Here is an 18,628-nt window from a genome sequence, read left to right as displayed (position 1 = left end):
CCTGTGAGTCCTTACTCAGGGCAAAAATACATTACTCATTAAGTTTCACCCATAGACTGTAAATAAAGATGCCCGACGCGCCTCCACTTCCTCCCATGAAGCTAAAATATCTCAGAATCAGGCGCTGCCATTTTGTTCTGGTGACGTCATGTGGAGCCGTGGTATCTAGGCCACGCTCACACACGTTCTCAGTCAATCATGACGTCTAAGCTCGTCTTTATATCATCAAATAACTCTTCTCCACCATTTTTGGGAACATTTATGTAAAGCCCCAGTGTGTAATTTTTAAAAATGTTCTGACGGCTTCTGGTGGTAAAGTTTCAAACTGCAACCAACTGAGCGACCGACAGGGGACACTTTATGGTGGCGCACCACTGATTCTATCTCCGGTGTCCGGCAGTGTCTGAAAATTCAACGTGTACGCAATGTATTCTGGACCGTTAACTTCAACAACCGTATTCAACACAATGTAGAAACATGGAGACTCACACGGAGGTCGGGTCCACCTCATGGACTATATTTAACTCATTATACATATATGAACACACAGTTATGGACAATATATACAATTTCTTGGTATAAGTTCTTCTAAATATTACACACTGTAGCTTTAACGTCCACTTAGATTTTTGTACTTGTCCCACCTGCTAACACGGAGGGGGCGGGGCTTATGACCTGTACTGCAGCCAGACACCAGGGGGCGATTGTTATGATTTGGCCTCAGTTTAGAGGAGCCACCTTGTCATTTTAAAGACACATCACAACCAGTTTAAATCTGTGAAACTACACCTGTCAACAGATGTTCACATGTTTCACATGTGGAAGTCGTGCCCTACAAAAATCTAACTATAAAAGATCAAGAGTAAGAAATTAAAGGAAGGGCCTGATTTCGGAAAAGGAAATTTAAAAAAGACCTTGGAGTTGGTTCAAGAAATTTAAAAACAAACATCAATCATTTTTTTATCAACAAGACAAGGTTTACTGAGACGAAAACAGAAAAGTTGCATTTGTAGAGAAAAACGTTCACAATTATTAGACAAATGGTTTAACAAATAGAGACATGATCAATCGCCAGCTTTCGTCCTGTCGTTCATTTGCTCTTTTATCTTTAAAAAGCACCCAAAGGTAAAATAAAATGTCCGTCGTAGTTCCTCAGTGTCGTCATCACAAGCTCATAACCTCAAAGAAATATGCCCAATGGTTTTTCTGCAATCGCTGTTATTAGTATTATCATAAATATTGATTATTGACATGCGTCAACAACCCAGACGTCTTCAGTCCGCAGTGAAAAACGTTCTCAAACAATCGATCGTCACAAACGGTCGCTGCTTCATTTCCTGTCCATCGATCGATCGATTTAAAGATCGGTCGTTTCGGCTGTCGGGCGCCTTCGAGCCACACGCCGCATCTGCGCATGCTCAGTGGGCCTCGTGGACACAGTGCCCGGTCAGCGCGGTGTTCGGGTGTCGGTACGACCGGTCGGGGTCCGGGTCCGGGTCCGCCCCCTCCCCCCTCCCTTGCAGCCATCAGCTCTCGGGTTTGTCCTTGTTGGGGCCCATGAACTCCACCCCGTCGATCGGGATGTCCTTGTCCTTGATGGCCTTCTGCACGCACCGCTGGTACTTCCGGAAGGTCTCGGTGCACGGGTCCCCGCTCCGGTCGCCCTTCAGGAACTTCTCGGCGAACCAGCGGTTGAAGCACTGGTCGTACTCCCGCTTGAGGTCGGTGCAGGCCTCCCCGACGCTGTTCATGTCGAACCGGGAAGAGACGACGTCTTCTCGCTCTGTTTACAAAGCGGCCGCGGCGTCAACAACACGCGAACTCTGCTGCAATACCTTGAGCCGCGCTGTGATTGGCTGTCCTGGACAGCGACGTCGGACGTAGCAGCGTCATCATGGCGCATCAGAGATAGTTTGATGAGAAGGAGAACACTCACTCTGCACAATCTCCCCCCGAGGGTATAGCCCCACCGATATATGGATTTTTTTGGGACCGATATCGAAATCGATATTAGGGAGTACAAGATACATCGGCGGATTGGATATAAATATGTATTATATGTATATTTGAATCTGTCAACCTTTATAGATATAAAGACAGATAGATATTTACTTTATTTATCCAGAGCTGGGAAACTAGGGTGTAACAGCAGCATGTTTCACACAACAAACTTATACACACAAACAAAACGAATATAAAATATACGAATTGCAAAAAATATATAGAATAAGAATAATAATTATAAATAAAAAATAATAAAAAATGACAAAGACATGTAATTGAAGCTTGATATTTTATTTTTAACCATAAAAAAATCATAAATAAATAGTAATTTAAAAAAAAAATACAAATACAACCAAATAAATAGAAGTTGAACTAAGAAAATAAACATTTATATTATGACCGATAATATCGGTCGAGCTCTAAAAACTGGCTGTTTGATGCTGAAACAAAACTCACGATACAGTGACCGTGACGTGCAGCTGCCGAAGACACGTGTGCTACCGCGCAAACACAACCAAATATATATACACTCACCGGCCACTTTATTAGGTACACCTGTTCAATTGCTTGTTACCACAAATAGCTAATCAGCCAATCACATGGCTGCAATTCAATGCATGTAGGCATTACAGGAAATCTTTCCTGCCACAAGCCACAAGCATGTCACCAGCTGACAGACAGATCAGGAAGGCCAGCTCTGTCCTAGGACGCCCCCTGGACACAGTGCAGGTGGTGGGAGAGAGGAGGATGATGGACAACGACTCCCACCCCCTGCAGGACACTGTCTCTGCACTGAGCAGCTCCGTCAGCGACCGGCTCCTTCACCCTAAGTGTGTGAAGGAGCTTCCTGCTGCTGCGAGGCTGTACAACCAGCACTGCTGTGAATAGGACACACACAAAACACACACAGGACTCAACCACTCTAATTTAATTCACGGATACACTTAATAGTGCAATAACTAACTGTGCAATATTTATATTTTATATTTTTTAATATCCCATGTACAACTATTGCTACTGCTCTGTATATAGCATCTATATACCTGTGGTGTTTTTTATTCAATGTTCTTTTTCTGTTACATTTTGTACATAATGATGTCTTTTATATTCTCCTGTCCACTTTGCTGCTGTAATGCCCGAATTTCCCCATTGTGGGACGAATAAAGGTTTAACTTATCTTGTCTTTGTAACACCTCTGTCTGACAGAAAGACTCTGGACTCTGTTTAAACTAAACAATAACCATAGATCCCAGCACATTTGTACCTTCATGTTACCATGTTCCTCTGCACACTACTGGTAACTGATTGTACTACTGGACTATTTCCGCTTAATATTTCATGTAAATTCTTAAATTTATAATTCTTATTCTATACATTTGTTTCAATTGTATATTTTACATTTGTGTGTGTATTGTATGTATATATTTTTAAAGTGTGCTCTGTGAAGCGTGCTGCCGTTACACCGGAGTTTCCCAGCTTGGGATAAATAAAGTAACTATCTATCTAAACTAAGGCAGAGTGAGACCTCTTACTCTGCTGGTCTACCGCTGTCAAAGATCTCGCGAGAGATTGGCGCAGTTTTCTGAAATCTCGCGGTGGTCCAACAAAATAGGTGCGAGCTACTAGAGGAACCAAAATAAGCGGCTACTCACTTAAATTCCCCGCATAGGAAGAAACGAACCGCGGCGGGAGGTGACGTCGGGTGAGTAGCAGCCGCTGAGCTCAGCAACGAACATTCGATCGCTGCTGTTTCAAAGACACGCAGAACTGTGACGTCCATGTCTTTCCCACGTTAGCATGCTTTGCTAGGCCGGAAGCTGCTAGCTTAGCGTTAGCCGCTGAACTCAGAAACTCCAGAGCAGCGGGGTTTGTGTTTCATTGTGCGCTGCTGTCGTCGTCTGCGCAGGGCCACGAGATGTCGGACAGCGAGGACAGCGACTTCTCCGACAACCAGAGCGAGCGCAGCAGCGACGGGGAGGCCGAGGAGGTGGAGAATGAGGTATGCTAACCAGCTAGCTTGGTGTGCTAACCGCCCGGTGGATTCAGGTCACAACACCGGGGCTCGGCGGGGCGGGACTCAACAGGCGTCGTATTTAGACTGTGTGTGTGTGTGTGTGTGTGTGTGTGTGTGTGTGTGTGTGTGTGTGTGACCAGGAGGAGACGGCGAGCCCCGTGGGCAGCGACAAGGTAGCTGAGGAGGAGGGTGAGGACCTGGAGGACGAGGAAGAGTACGACGAAGAGGAGGAGGAGGACGATGACGACCGTCCCAGGAAGAAGCCGAGACACGGAGGATTCATCCTGGATGAAGCCGGTATGAACACATGACTTGTTCCTCACATCTGTCCTCTCTCCTCACCTCCCTCATCCCTCCTCTCCTCTCTCCTCCCTCATCACCTCTTCATCTCTCTCCTCCCTCCTCTCCTGTCCTCCCTCCTCCTCTCCTCATCTCTCTCCTCCCTCCTCTCCTCTCTCCTCTCTCTTCCCTCCTCACCTCTCTCCTCCCTCCTCCCCCCTCCTCCCTCCTCACCTCTCTACTCCCTCCTCACCTCCATCCTCCTCTCTCCTCTCTCCTCCCTCCTCACCTCCATCCTCTCCTCTCTCTTCCCTCCTCTCCTCTCTCCTCCCTCCTCTCCTCTGTCCTCCCCTTCACCTCTCTTCTCTGTCCTCCCTCCTCACCTCTCACCTCCATCCTCTCCTCTCTCTTCCCTCCTCTCCCCTCTCCTCTCTCTTCCCTCTTCACCTCTCTCCTCTCTCCTCCCCCCTCCTCCCTCCTCACCTCTCTCCTCCCTCCTCACCTCCATCCTCTCCTCTCTCTTCCCTCCTCACCTCTCTCCTCCTCCCTCCTCTCCTCTCTCCTCTCTCCTCCCTCCTCACCTCCATCCTCTCTTCTCTCCTCCCTCCTCACCTCCATCCTCTCCTCTCTCTTCCCTCCTCACCTCTCTCCTCTGTCCTCCCCACCTCTCTCCTCTGTCCTCCCCTTCACCTCTCTTCTCTGTCCTCCCCTTCACCTCTCTTCTCTGTCCTCCCCCTCACCCGATGCCTCTCGGGATGAATCGAGCGTTAATGTTTCCTTCCCTCTGTCTCTCTCCTCTCTAGATGTGGATGACGAATATGAGGATGAAGACGATCAGTGGGAGGAAGGCGCCGAAGATATTTTGGAAAAAGGTGAGAACTGTTTTAAATCTACTGTTGAAAACTTCTTTGATGTCACATAAATTTTTTTAATAGTTTTATGTCACTGCTGAATGATTTGCAGTTTATATGAAGGTGCAGATCTTTTTTTTAGAGCCACTGACGCGTTCAGACGTGTTCCGACTGTGGCGTTGACGTATTGTTGACGTGTTGAGATTATGGCTTTGACGTGTTCCGACTGTGGCGTTGGCGTATTCTAACGTGTTCTGACTGAGGCGCCGACGTGTTCTGACTGAGGCGCTGACGTCTTCCGACTGTGGCGTTGACGTCTTCCGACTGTGGCGTTGACGTCTTCCGACTGTGGCGTTGACGTGTTCCGACTGTGGCGTTGATGTGGTCCGACTGAGGCGCTGACGTCTTCCGACTGTGACGTTGACGTGTTCCGACTGGCGTTGACGTGTTCCGACTGGCGTTGACGTGTTCCGACTGAGGCGCTGACGTTTTCCGACTGTGGCGTTGACGTCTTCCGACTGTGGCGTTGACGTGTTCCGACTGAGATGCTGACGTGTTCCGACTGAGGCGTTGACGTGTTGTTGACGTCTTCTGACTGTGGCGTTGACGTGTTGTTGACGTGTTCCGGCCGTAGCGTTGACGTGTTCCGACCGTGGCGTTGACATATTCTGACTGTGGCGTTGACGTCCTCCGACTGTGGCGTTGACGTGTTGTTGACATGTTCCGACTGAGATGCTGACGTGTTCCGACTGTGGCGTTGACGTGTTGTTGACATGTTCCGACTGAGATGCTGACGTGTTCCGACTGTGGCGTTGACGTGTTCCGACCATAGCGTTGACGTGTTCCGACTGTGGCGTTGACATATTCTGACTGTGGTGTTGACGTGTTCCGACCATAGCGTTGACGTGTTCCGACTGTGGCGTTGACATATTCTGACTGTGGCGTTGACGTCCTCCGACTGTGGCGTTGACGTGTTGTTGAAGTGTTCCGACCATAGCGTTGACGTGTTCCGACCATAGTGTTGACGTGTTCCGACCATAGCTTTGACGTGTTCCGACCTTAGCGTTGACGTGTTCCGACCTTAGCGTTGACGTGTTCCGACTGTGGCGTTGACGTGTTGTTGAAGTGTTCCGACCATAGCGTTGACGTGTTCCGACCATAGCGTTGACGTGTTCCGACCATAGCGTTGACGTGTTCCGACCTTAGCGTTGACGTGTTCCGACCTTAGCGTTGACGTGTTCCGACTGTGGCGTTGACGTGTTGTTGACGTGTTCCGACTGTGGCGTTGACGTGTTGTTGACATGTTCCGACTGAGATGCTGACGTGTTCCGACTGTGGCGTTGACGTGTTGTTGACATGTTCCGACTGAGATGCTGACGTGTTCCGACTGTGGCGTTGACGTGTTCCGACCATAGCGTTGACGTGTTCCGACTGTGGCGTTGACATATTCTGACTGTGGTGTTGACGTGTTCCGACCATAGCGTTGACGTGTTCCGACTGTGGCGTTGACATATTCTGACTGTGGCGTTGACGTCCTCCGACTGTGGCGTTGACGTGTTGTTGAAGTGTTCCGACCATAGCGTTGACGTGTTCCGACCATAGTGTTGACGTGTTCCGACCATAGCTTTGACGTGTTCCGACCTTAGCGTTGACGTGTTCCGACCTTAGCGTTGACGTGTTCCGACTGTGGCGTTGACGTGTTGTTGAAGTGTTCCGACCATAGCGTTGACGTGTTCCGACCATAGCGTTGACGTGTTCCGACCATAGCGTTGACGTGTTCCGACCTTAGCGTTGACGTGTTCCGACCTTAGCGTTGACGTGTTCCGACTGTGGCGTTGACGTGTTGTTGACGTGTTCCGACTGTGGCGTTGACGTGTTGTGGATGTGTTCCGACTGATGACGTGTAGTTGAATGTGTTCCGACTATGGCGTTGAGTTGTTGTTGAGGTGTTCCGACTGTGGCGTTGACGTGTTGACCTGATCTGATGTGTGAACCCTGAGTTAGCGACGCGTGTCTGACTGATTCTCTCTCTCGTTGGTGTCCCTCTACGTCACGCATGTCCTCTTCAGTTAACGGTAATTCTCCGGATACTCTTCCTGCTCTGACGCCTTCATTTTTATATCCATGTGTATCTGCAACTGATGGAATATCAGTTTCATCCATTAGATAAAATCCACGTCCCAGAATGTATTAACCTCATCTCATCCCAGCGCTGAGTGTTCGTCAATGTGTTGAACGGGAGGAAGCATAGAGGGCAAATGCTTCACTGCAGCCAGACACTAGGGGGCGGGGCTTATGACCTGTACTGCAGCCAGACACCAGGGGGCGATCAGGAGGATTTGGGAGCCGTCATGTTGTCCATCTTCTGCTTACAGTCATTAGTCCCTACACCATTGATATTGTTTAATAACCTCGCACATGATTGGCTGTGTCCGAGAGGCTTTTACATCATCGTCATGGCGATTAGTTTCTGCTGTCCTTCCTCCTGTGACCACATCGACCCTCACCGGCCTCGTGCTTCTCCGTGCTCTGACGTCACCATTAATGTGTCTGTTTCTGTTTCTGTTGTCGTCGTCGTTGTCTTCGTTGTGTGTTTCTCCCATCATGCTTTGTGTCACTGCTGCTCTGCCCTGATGACGCTGCCTGACTCCTCCTCCTCTTCCTCTTCTTCTCTCATCCTCTCGTTGTTCTTCTTCTCCTCCATCCTCTTCTCCTCTCATCGTCTCGTTCTTCTCCCTCATCCTCTTCTTCTCTCATCTTCTTGTTGTTCTTTTCCTTCATCCTCTTCTCTCATCATTGTTCTTCTTCTCTCATCCATTCGTTCTTCTCATATTCTCTCGTTCTTCTTCTCCTCTCATCCTCTCCCTCATCACAACCGTCTCTTCTCTCCCACTCTGGATCTTTTCTGTTATAATTGTGTTATGATTCTATAATTCCCTCCTTTGGTCTTTGATGCTTCTCTTGCTCCTTCTCTTCCTCTCCATTTTTCCTTACTCCCTTTTCTTTCCTCTCTGTCGTGTCTGTTTACCCCCCCCCATCTCCTCTACTTCTCTTCGATGGGCCCTGAGCAGAGGAGGCTGAAGGTAAGGTACCATTTTTTTTCATCTTCTTTCAGTCCTTCAGTTTAAAAAAAAACTTTTGGATACATTTTTCTGATATATTACACGACACTTGCCCTGCTCTCTCCCTCAGTGTCGAACATCGACCATGTGGTTCTGGACGAAGATCACTCCGGGTCACGGCGGCTGCAGAATCTCTGGAGGTAAAACTGAGTCAGAAACTTGATTCTGAAGCCTTTATACTATTTTTGGCTCAACAAATTTTTTTTTTTAAATTGTGAGGTTTTAACGCTGATACACACAGATAGGTTTTTTATGTCTGTAAAACATGAAACCAAAAGAAGCGTTTTTTCACGTTTTTGACTGCAGCCCTTCTTCTTCAGCGACTGGAGAAATAATTTAATATTGGTTTATGTCACGTTCACGTTCTAGAGCTGCAGCAGTTAATCAATTAGTAATCCACTACTAAATTAATCTCCAACTATTTTGACAATCGATTAATGGGTTCGAATAGTTTTTATGGAGAAAAAAGTCAAAATCCTCAGATGTCAGCTTCTGAAACGTGAATATGTTCTGGTTTCAAATGTCAGTTTAGAGAAACAGAAGCTTTCTTCATTAATAAAGAGTTTATTAATTGTGTGTGTGTGTGTCGTCACAGAGACTCCAGAGAGGAGGCGCTTGGTGAATACTACATGAGGAAATATGCCAAGTCGTCCGGGGGGGAGCAGTGAGTATCTTAACGCTTGTTTTTCTCCTCTGCACAGTCTCTCATGATAACGACAGCTGTCACTCAGCCGTGATGTGTGAGCTGCAGCTGAAGTTGTTTTATTTTCATTCCACAAAAAAACTTTAAGGAAGGAAGTTTTATCTCCAATCAAATGATTCTTTTTAATTTATTTTCTTCTTCTGTGGTGCAGTTTCTCCGGAGGGTCGGAGGAGCTGTCTGATGACATCACCCAGCAGCAGCTACTTCCTGGAGTCAAGTACGTTAACACTTGTCCACCAAACAGCAGCGAGACGCGTTCGGAGATCAGGATTTATTTTAATGTTGAAACCTTTTTTTCTCTCTTGTTGTTGTTGTTGTTGTTGTTGTTGTCGTCAGGGATCCAAATCTGTGGACGGTTAAGTGCAAGGTGTGTATCCTTTACACACACACACACACACACACACACACACACACACACTCCTGACACTCATGTCCTGTCTTGTCAGATCGGAGAGGAGAGGGCGACTGCCATCTCGTTGATGAGGAAGTTCATCGCCTACCAGTTCACCGACACGGTAAGAACCTGCTCACATGTCACGACCCGTTTGAAGAATCAATATCAGTTGGTCTCGAATAGAAATTGGGGAGGTCATGGAACTTTGATTTTCCTAAGCCCCCCCCCTCCCTCTCTCTCCCTGCAGCCCCTGCAGATCAAGTCGGTGGTTGCCCCCGATCACGTCAAGGGCTACATCTACGTGGAGTCGTACAAGCAGACGCACGTGAAGTCGGCCATCGAGGGCATCGGCAACCTGAGGATGGGCTTCTGGAACCAGCAGATGGTTCCCATCAAGGAGATGACGGACGTGCTCAAGGTCGTCAAGGAGGTCACCAACCTGAAGCCCAAATCCTGGGTCCGACTGAAGAGGGGCCTGTACAAGGACGACATCGCTCAGGTACCGGTCCACGGAAACCATTGATTTGATTGATTATTGATTGTTAATATTTTCTGACGTGGACAATATGAACGTTCTCTCTGCAGGTCGACTACGTGGAGCCGAGTCAGAACACCATCTCTCTGAAGATGATCCCTCGAATTGACCTGGAACGCATCAAGGCTAAGATGAGTCTGGTAACTCACTCGTCCACTCGTCCACTTGTTCACTTGTTCGCTCGTTTCCTAACCTCTTGATCCAGTGTTTGACCTTTGACTCTGTGTGGCCTGTAGAAAGACTGGTTCGCCAAGAGGAAGAAGTTCAAGAGGCCAGCGCAGAGGCTGTTTGACGCTGAGAAGATCAGGTACACACACACACACACACACACACACACACACACACACACATACACATCCGCACACACACATACACACACACACTCACACACTCGCACACACACATACACACACACATGATGGAATTTCAAAACAAGCAACGAGAGGCGGTCGCTGCGAGTGTGATTGACAGGCGGTGGTTTGATTGACAGGTCGTTGGGCGGAGAGGTCAGCCACGACGGAGACTTCATGATCTTTGAGGGGAACCGTTACAGCCGCAAAGGATTCCTGTTCAAGAGCTTCGCCATGTCGGCCGTGGTGAGGAGACTGGTCCAGTTTGGTATGACACGCGTGTGTCGTCGGTCTTGAAAACGTCAGGAAGTGGAACTGAGTCGCGGTTTTGTCTCTGACAGATCACGGACGGAGTGAAGCCCACGCTGTCGGAGCTGGAGAAGTTCGAGGACCAGCCCGAAGGAATCGACCTGGAGGTGGTGACAGAGTCAGGTGAGAGATGAATGACTGACATGCGGAGGATCTGAAACTCTTCTGGTTTTGATTGGCAGGTTGAGTTGTTGCTGAAAAAGAAATGAGAAAAAGATTTAATTCAGTTTTAACTGATCACATGATTTGACTCTGTATCAAACTTCCAATAACGACACGTCGACCAATTTTATGTATAAAAAAAACCATCCACTTGTTCACTCGTCCACTTGTTCACTCGTCCATTTGTTTACTCGTCCATTTGTTCACTCGTCCACTCGTTCACTCGTCCACTTGTTTACTCCTCCACTCGTTTTCTCGTTCACTCATCCACTTAACAAGTCTGCTCCAAATTTAAAAAAACGTCACGTCTGCCGATCATATGTATTTTTTTAAATGTCTAAGACACAACTGAGTCTTGATGTTTTACAGTTAAACCATCAACTTCATTATAAATATCTTCGAATAAAAAGAAAACACATTTGTATAGAATTTGAATGAAAAAAATAAACATTATAAAATATGTTTTCATATCGGACGATTTCATTGATGAGACTCAATTAATCTGACGTGGATTTAATTTTTTTCCCCAATTAAAACGTAAATGAATCGAAATCTTAAATTTGTCCAGTGATTTTTTTTTCCCCTCATATTTTGAAATTATGCAATCGAAATATAAAATTATGATATAATATTTTCTGTTGCTTATTTACTTCCATAATTAAGGTAAAATTCCATGTGATACATAAATTCATTATTGTTATCATAAAGGTTAATGGTCATAATTTATGATGCCATTCCCTTTGTGTGCGTGCGTGTGCAGGTAAGGAGCGTGAACATAACCTGCAGGCCGGTGACAACGTGGAGGTGTGTGAGGGAGAGTTGATCAACCTGCAGGGGAAAATCCTGAGCGTGGATGGCAACAAGATCACCATCATGCCCAAACACGAAGACCTGAAGGTACAAACACACACACACACAAACACATACACATCAAATAATGTTAAAGTATTTCTCCTAAAAAAACAACTCATTTGCTTTTTTCCCGATTAAAACTTGAACAAAGTCTATAAAAGCGACAACGCTCATCTCTATTCTGTGTGATACATAGATACGTGTACTTTATTGATCCTGTGTGCGTATGCGTGTGTGTGTGTCAACGTAGGACCCCCTGGAGTTCCCGGCTCATGAGTTGAGGAAATACTTCCGTATCGGCGACCACGTGAAAGTGATCGCCGGCCGATACGAAGGAGACACGGGCCTCATCGTCCGAGTAGAGGAGAACTTCGTCATCCTCTTCTCTGACCTCACCATGCACGAGGTTCCTGCTTCCATCACCATGACGATAGCGCGTTTTTACAACCGTTTTCATACTCGGACTGTCTCTGACTGTGTGTGTGTGTGTGTGTGTGTGTGTGTGTGTGTGTGTGTGTGTGTGTGTGTGTGTGTGTGTGTGTGTGTGTGTGTGTGTGTGTGTGTGTGTGTGTGTGTGTGTGTGTGTGTGTGTGTGTGTGTGTGTGTGTGTGTGTGTGTGTGTGTGTGTGTGTGTGTGTGTGAGCAGCTGAAGGTGCTGCCTAGAGACCTGCAGCTCTGCTCGGAGACGGCGTCCGGCGTGGATGCGGGAGGGCAGCACGAGTGGGGTGAGCTGGTACAGTTGGACCCGCAGACGGTCGGAGTCATCGTTCGACTGGAGAGAGAGACGTTTCAGGTAACGGTCTGCTGCGGGATGGAAAACGCTGGCACGTGTCTGCGGCGTCCAACACGGCAAACGCCCCCAAAAAACACGAAAGTGTTTTCCGAGCAAATGCGAACAATATTTGTAAACGGCATCCTCTTTTGTCCCTCAGGTGCTGAACATGCACGGGAAGGTGATGACGGTGCGCCACCAGGCGGTGAACCGCAGAAAGGACAACCGCTTCGCCGTGGCGCTGGACTCGGAGCAGAACAACATCCACGTCAAGGACATCGTGAAGGTCATCGACGGGCCGCACTCGGTAAGGACGCAGCTCTCATCACTCTGGTTCTGCTGCGTGAGCTACACACTTACACTGTGTGTTTCTGCTGCAGGGCCGCGAAGGCGAGATCCGACACCTGTTCCGAGGCTTTGCCTTCCTCCACTGCAAGAAGCTGGTGGAGAACGGAGGCATGTTCGTCTGCAAGACCAGACACCTGGTGTTGGCTGGCGGATCCAAGGTGATCCAGCCTGATTGGCCGTTTGGTTTGTTATGGCTTCCCATTGGCAAGTCAGGTTTTCTTAAATTTGTGTCCGTGTCCTCTTTCAGCCCAGGGACGTGACAAACTTCACCGTGGGAGGATTCGCTCCGATGAGCCCTCGCATCAGCAGCCCCGTGCATCACGGCGGAGGAGGTGAGCGCCGTCCCGCCGCCATGTGATCGGTCTGAGGAGACGAGCTAAATGTGTTCCGCTGCCTTCTCCTTTAAAACGACCTTCTACAAGGTTCACAGAATAATCTGAATGAATGTTGTGTCCAGGTGCTCCGCAGAGAGGAGGCGGCGGAGGCGGACCGGGAGGAGGAGGAGGAGGGGGAGGGGGAGGAGGGGGAATGGGGCGGGGCCGAGGACGGCGAGACAACGAGCTGATTGGTCAGACGGTTCGCATCTCTCAGGGCCCTTACAAAGGTGAGAGGGAGGAGGAGGCGACGACTCCACGAGACTGACAAAGTTCTTTTCTTTAAATATTTTCGATCTGCAGCGTCGACTCGTGTTGAGGATGTTTCCCCTCCGTTTTACCAGGTTACATCGGGGTGGTGAAGGACGCCACAGAGTCCACGGCCCGGGTGGAGCTTCACTCCACCTGCCAGACCATCTCCGTGGACCGACAGCGACTAACGGCCATGTACGTAGAGTTCGACAGGATCTCCGTGTTTTTTTATTATAACTCGATCACAATCAAAACAAATCTGAAGTAACAATTTATAATATAAAATATAAAAAGTTTTACTCCCAAAAACCTGAGATGTCTTCCCCTCTCGTTTCCCGCTCCAGTGTCACAGCAGATTGTTTTACCAAACTTTATTGATTTGTTGAGTTTTCTAACTGGCCTGAACACATACGGGTGATAAATAGATTTTGAAGTCCAACGACAGTTGTGTTCTGGCTCTGTCCTCTAACATGTCTGACATTGACTACAGGGACTTGTACCTGGTGTTTTCACATTCCTCTCCTGGAGGAGGAGATTTCTGTTTGCCTTTCCCCGCAATTTGAAATTCAAACCAATCTCATTCAAGCCAGATTTGGTACGTCACAAATACAGAAAACCAATCGCTGTATTATATGCAAATGTGAGGCAAAGAACTTCCAGTGCAGCAGGGGCAGTGAATCACGCTAACTCAGCAGTTAGCATCCATGAGAGTACGGCAGGTGTGTCAGCAGACAGTTACAGTTAGCATTAGCAGTTAGCATCCACGAGAGGACAGGAGGTGTATCAGCAGACAGTTAGAGTTAGCATCAGCAGTTCGTGCTGTTGTCTCCAACCATCTTGTTGATCACATTCTTCCACCGGTCAACCCAGCGTGAGCAGCTGTGGTGGGCGGGGCCTGTGTTATTTGCATATCATGAATATTCATAGTCTCAGAATTCCTCAGTGAGGGAGAGAGAGTGGATGGTTTCAGCCCCATTACAGAGGTAAACCATGTTCAACTAAACATTAGTCATAGCAGATTGTTTTTATATACTTTAAAACATGACAGGATGGAGAAAAACAGGAACAAACACAAATTATGACAAAACGTATCAAAGCTGCAACAACTTTAATATTCACGTGCTCTGTTTGCCGTGTTTCTACTGTGGAATAGAATTGGAATCGTTCACCAACAAATTCTTGATGGGTTTCCGTATCTCTGCTGAGTGAGCGTCTTACCTTCCCTCCCTCCCTCCTTCCTCAGGGGAGCCAAGAGACACAGTGGAATGACCTCCGCCCACGGACGCACCCCCATGTATGGCTCCCAGACTCCCATGTACGGCACCGGCTCCCGGACGCCCATGTACGGCTCCCAGACGCCACTGCACGACGGTGAGTCCGTGTTCGTCCAACACGTGTCCACGATTAAAAAACCTGTTGAATAAAATAAACATAAAAAGCAGCTGTTTCATCGGTTAATCTTTTTTCCCGGTAGCTGGAAACCGTACGCCTCACTATGGCTCTCAGACCCCGCTGCATGATGGGAGCAGGACACCGGGTCAGAGCGGCGCCTGGGACCCCAGCAACCCCAACACGCCCTCCAGGTAACAGGGTGTCAATCACTTTGATTGCCTCTTATTCATTATAATAAAAAAAAAAAAGTTTTAAAATGTTTGTTCTCCTCTCCGCAGAAACGATGAAGAGTACGACTTTGGCTACGACGACGAGCCCTCCCCCTCCCCTCAGGGATACGGGGGAACCCCCAACCCCCAGACGCCAGGTTACCCGGAAGTCCCCTCTCCTCAGGTCAACCCTCAGTACAACCCCCAGACTCCGGGCACGCCTGCGATGTGAGTATCAACACACCGACCACAAATATGAAACCTTATGAAAATGATTTTTAAATGTTGATGAAACAGAAGTTGTTTTGTTATTGTTTTTTTTACCTCACTAACCTAGAGGCTCGTTTCATCACAAGAAGAAGAAATGAATGAACGAATACATATTTGACTATGTTACAGGTATAACACGGAGCAGTATTCGCCGTACGCCGCCCCGTCCCCTCAGGGCTCCTATCAGCCCAGTCCCAGTCCTCAGAGTTACCACCAGGTGGCGCCATCGCCCGTCGGATACCAGAACACGCACTCGCCTGCAAGCTACCATCCAACGCCGTCGCCCATGGCCTATCAGGTACGACGTGTGTGTGTGTGTGTTCAGACGTGATGTGCATAAACTTTGTCTTCACTTATTTAGCTGTGTTTGTGTTTGTGGCTTTTTGTTTCTGTTTGTTTAGTTCAAATCTGTAAATTCAGTTCGATGGTTTGAAGCAGATGCAGAGAAGGACCACGGTTACGCAGCGTTCACACCAAACACGACGCAACATTTTTCATGCCATGAGATTACACCCAAAGTAAATTTGCAAAGATGCAAATTTGCCATCACTCTTTCGAGTGTAAAATATTAGAACTTGAGCAAAATATTTGTGTGACGCGATGTCGTGAAAGCTTATTAGCGCTGAGACCCCACTAAAGTCTTTTAGAATAACTGGCGATCCATCTCAATCTCTCTTATGAGAGATTTATTACGATCAGTAATAAACGTCGCCATAACAACACTACTGTATCTACAGAACCATAGTTCACATGTGACCGGCGGAAGGAAAAGTAGTTCCTATCAACTGGACGTTATTTAGATGATCCTGGTGACAGTTGTTCCCCTGTTGATGATAAAATACACATTTACCCAAAATTACAGAGTTTAAACATCAATATTTTAATCGTGAGAATCAAATATGATCTGAAAAATCTACAGAGAAGGAAATTTGAGTCTGGAATTTTGAAATGGAAAATGTGTCGGAACCCCTAGTTACGAAAACATGAACCCCGTGAATGTTGAATTTGTTGTTGACGATGTCGGGAATTTCCCCTCGCGTTGATCCAAAGCTCAGCGCTTCACAGTCGTATGTTTATCTGAATGTCTCCGATGGGGAACAAAGTTTGACACAGTTGTGTTTCCTGCATCCATAGGCCAGTCCCAGTCCCAGTCCCGTGGGCTACAGTCCCATGACGCCTGGAGCGCCCTCTCCTGGAGGCTACAACCCTCACACCCCGGGCTCCAACATCGAGCAGGGCGGCAGCGACTGGGTGACCACCGACATCCTGGTCCGAGTCAAGGACTCGTTGATGGACCTGATGGGACAGACGGGCGTCATTAGGAGCATCACGGTAACACACACGCACACACGCACACACAATCTGATGGTAACCAGAATGTCGTTCCACAGGTGAAGGCGATGGCGGCAAGGATTTGAATAACCGTCATTGTGTGTGTGTGTGTGTGTGTGTGTGTGTGTGTGTGTGTGTGTGTGTGTGTGTGTGTGTGTGTGTGTGTGTGTGTGTGTGTGTGTGTGTGTGTGTGTGTGTGTGTGTGTGTGTGTGTGTGTGTGTGTGTGTGTGTGTGTGTGTGTGTGTGTGTGTTTAGGGAGGGATGTGTTCCGTGTTCATGCAGGAGTCGGAGAAGGTCGTCAGTATCAGCAGTGATCACCTGGAGCCCGTCATTCCCACCAAGAACAACAAGGTAACTGTTGCTAAGCGACGGTTTCCTGTTTAGGTCGCAGGTTGCCACCATTTTACTTTTCAAAAGTCACATTCATATTTTTATTCATAAGTCCTCTTTCTTTTCAAAGTCCTTGATCTTCATGGTGGTGAATGTAATTATACTGTATATGACAGTATAACGATAGTTTTTCTTCCTGGAGTACTTTTATTACTTCAAGTACATTTTAATACTTTCATACTTTTACTTTTATTACTTCAAGTCCATTTGAATACTTTTACTTTTATTACTTCAAGTACATTTGAATACTTTTACTTTTATTACTTCCAGTACATTTTAATACTTTTATTTTTATTACTTGAAGTACATTTTAATACTTTTACTTTTTATTGCTTGAAGTACATTTTATTACTTTTACTTTTATTACTTCCAAGTACATTTTAATACATTAATACTTTTATAACTTCAAGTAAATTTTAATACTTTTACTTTTATTACTTCAAGTACATTTTAATACTTTTACTTTTATTACTTCAAGTACATTTTAATACTTTTACTTGTATTACTTCAAGTACATTTTAATACTTTAATACTTTCATACTTTAACTGAACATTTTGAATGCAGGACTTTAACTGTACGAGAGTAACTTTACAGTTTGATATCAGTATTTTTACTGTAGTAAAGGATGTGAATATTTCCTCCATCACAGAATATTCTGTTTTCTTCCCTTAAACGTTGACGGTCGTCGTCCGTCTGTAACTCGGCCGATGTTGTTGTTGTTGTTGTTGTTGTTGCTGTTGTTGTTGTTGTTGTTGTTGACGACGTGGCGTTGTCCAGGTGAAGGTGATCCTGGGAGAGGACCGCGAGGCGACGGGGATCCTGCTGAGCATCGACGGGGACGACGGCATCGTTCGCATGGAGCTGGACGACCAGCTGAAGATCCTCAACCTGAGGTTCCTGGGACGTCTCGAGCACTGAGACGAGGTCGGAGCGAGGGACAGACGTCACACACACACACACACACACACACACGCACACACACACACACACACACACACACACACACACACACACACACACACACACAGATTACACTTGACTAGTCACGTTTTTGTCCGACCAACAAACGTCTCTCTCTTTCTCTCCTTTGTTTTTTTTTTTGTTTGGTTTTTTTTTTTACATTTTTTCGTTAGCTTGTTTTCTCTCTAGTGGTCTGACTCTGTTTTTAGAGATTTCTCAATGTTCTGTCTGGTCTTTTGATTATCCAGCTGCCGGAGGTTTATAAAACAAACATTCGTGATGTGATATGTCAATAAAATGTGAACCAGTCGATCGGTGTGTGCGTCGATGACTAGATGCCGTGTCCACATCAAACACCAAGAGAGTTTTCGTGCGACGGTACTCGCGTGAGTTTGGTCGCAGGATCGTTTGTGCTTATTCATGCAAATAAACACAAACCTGCGCACAGGCACACAACTTCCTCGCTCACTTCCTGCAGAGTCCTCTCCTTCTTCTACCTTCTATACAAACTGGTGTCTGGTGTCAAAAAGCTGGGGATAAACACACGCACAGCCAACAACGTCAGGACGTGTGTCACAGTGACGGAGGGAGGAGGCGTCGACGCCTCGCGCCTCAATATTTTTGCTCGGGTTGAAATATTTCAACTCGAGCGACTGAAGTCATTCACGTTTCCCGGCGCCAGTGACGTGAAACTTCTTTTACCGCGTCTTTGCATTGACTTTGTGTCTAATGTGGTTCGTTGACATTTGAAA

At 47.0% G+C, this 18,628-nt stretch overlaps 2 protein-coding genes across 3 annotated transcripts; one reads left to right on the top strand and one right to left on the bottom strand.

Moving 5' to 3' along the window:
* Nucleotides 1-496: 496 nt before the first annotated feature.
* triap1 (TP53 regulated inhibitor of apoptosis 1) lies at nucleotides 497-2,138 on the bottom strand. Its single transcript, XM_035622052.2, has one exon. It carries the CDS (start codon nucleotides 1,749-1,751, stop codon nucleotides 1,527-1,529), a length of 225 nt encoding a protein of 74 aa, XP_035477945.1. The 5' UTR covers nucleotides 1,752-2,138; the 3' UTR covers nucleotides 497-1,526.
* Nucleotides 2,139-3,547: 1,409 nt separating this feature from the next.
* Nucleotides 3,548-18,186, top strand: supt5h (SPT5 homolog, DSIF elongation factor subunit). Of its 2 annotated transcripts, XM_047335480.1 has the most exons (31): nucleotides 3,548-3,706; nucleotides 3,911-4,003; nucleotides 4,159-4,315; nucleotides 5,101-5,169; nucleotides 7,218-7,223; nucleotides 8,220-8,231; nucleotides 8,341-8,410; nucleotides 8,866-8,934; nucleotides 9,125-9,190; nucleotides 9,310-9,340; nucleotides 9,420-9,488; nucleotides 9,615-9,866; nucleotides 9,953-10,042; nucleotides 10,139-10,209; nucleotides 10,393-10,498; nucleotides 10,594-10,684; nucleotides 11,484-11,620; nucleotides 11,826-11,981; nucleotides 12,222-12,368; nucleotides 12,508-12,654; nucleotides 12,728-12,853; nucleotides 12,943-13,027; nucleotides 13,153-13,299; nucleotides 13,414-13,516; nucleotides 14,565-14,692; nucleotides 14,796-14,904; nucleotides 14,992-15,150; nucleotides 15,322-15,490; nucleotides 16,327-16,524; nucleotides 16,781-16,876; nucleotides 17,694-18,186. In XM_047335480.1, exons 2-31 carry the CDS (start codon nucleotides 3,920-3,922, stop codon nucleotides 17,832-17,834), a joined length of 3,291 nt encoding a protein of 1,096 aa, XP_047191436.1. In that variant the 5' UTR covers nucleotides 3,548-3,706; nucleotides 3,911-3,919; the 3' UTR covers nucleotides 17,835-18,186. The 2 variants fall into 2 exon arrangements, with proteins under 2 accessions (XP_047191436.1, XP_047191437.1); XM_047335481.1 differs by lacking the exon at nucleotides 7,218-7,223.
* Nucleotides 18,187-18,628: the final 442 nt, after the last annotated feature.

Source organism: Scophthalmus maximus, chromosome 11 (assembly GCF_022379125.1).
Source record: "Scophthalmus maximus strain ysfricsl-2021 chromosome 11, ASM2237912v1, whole genome shotgun sequence".
Lineage (NCBI taxonomy): Eukaryota > Metazoa > Chordata > Actinopteri > Pleuronectiformes > Scophthalmidae > Scophthalmus > Scophthalmus maximus.
The sequence above is the reverse complement of the archived record's forward strand: the minus strand, read 5'-3'. Positions and strand labels throughout refer to the sequence as shown.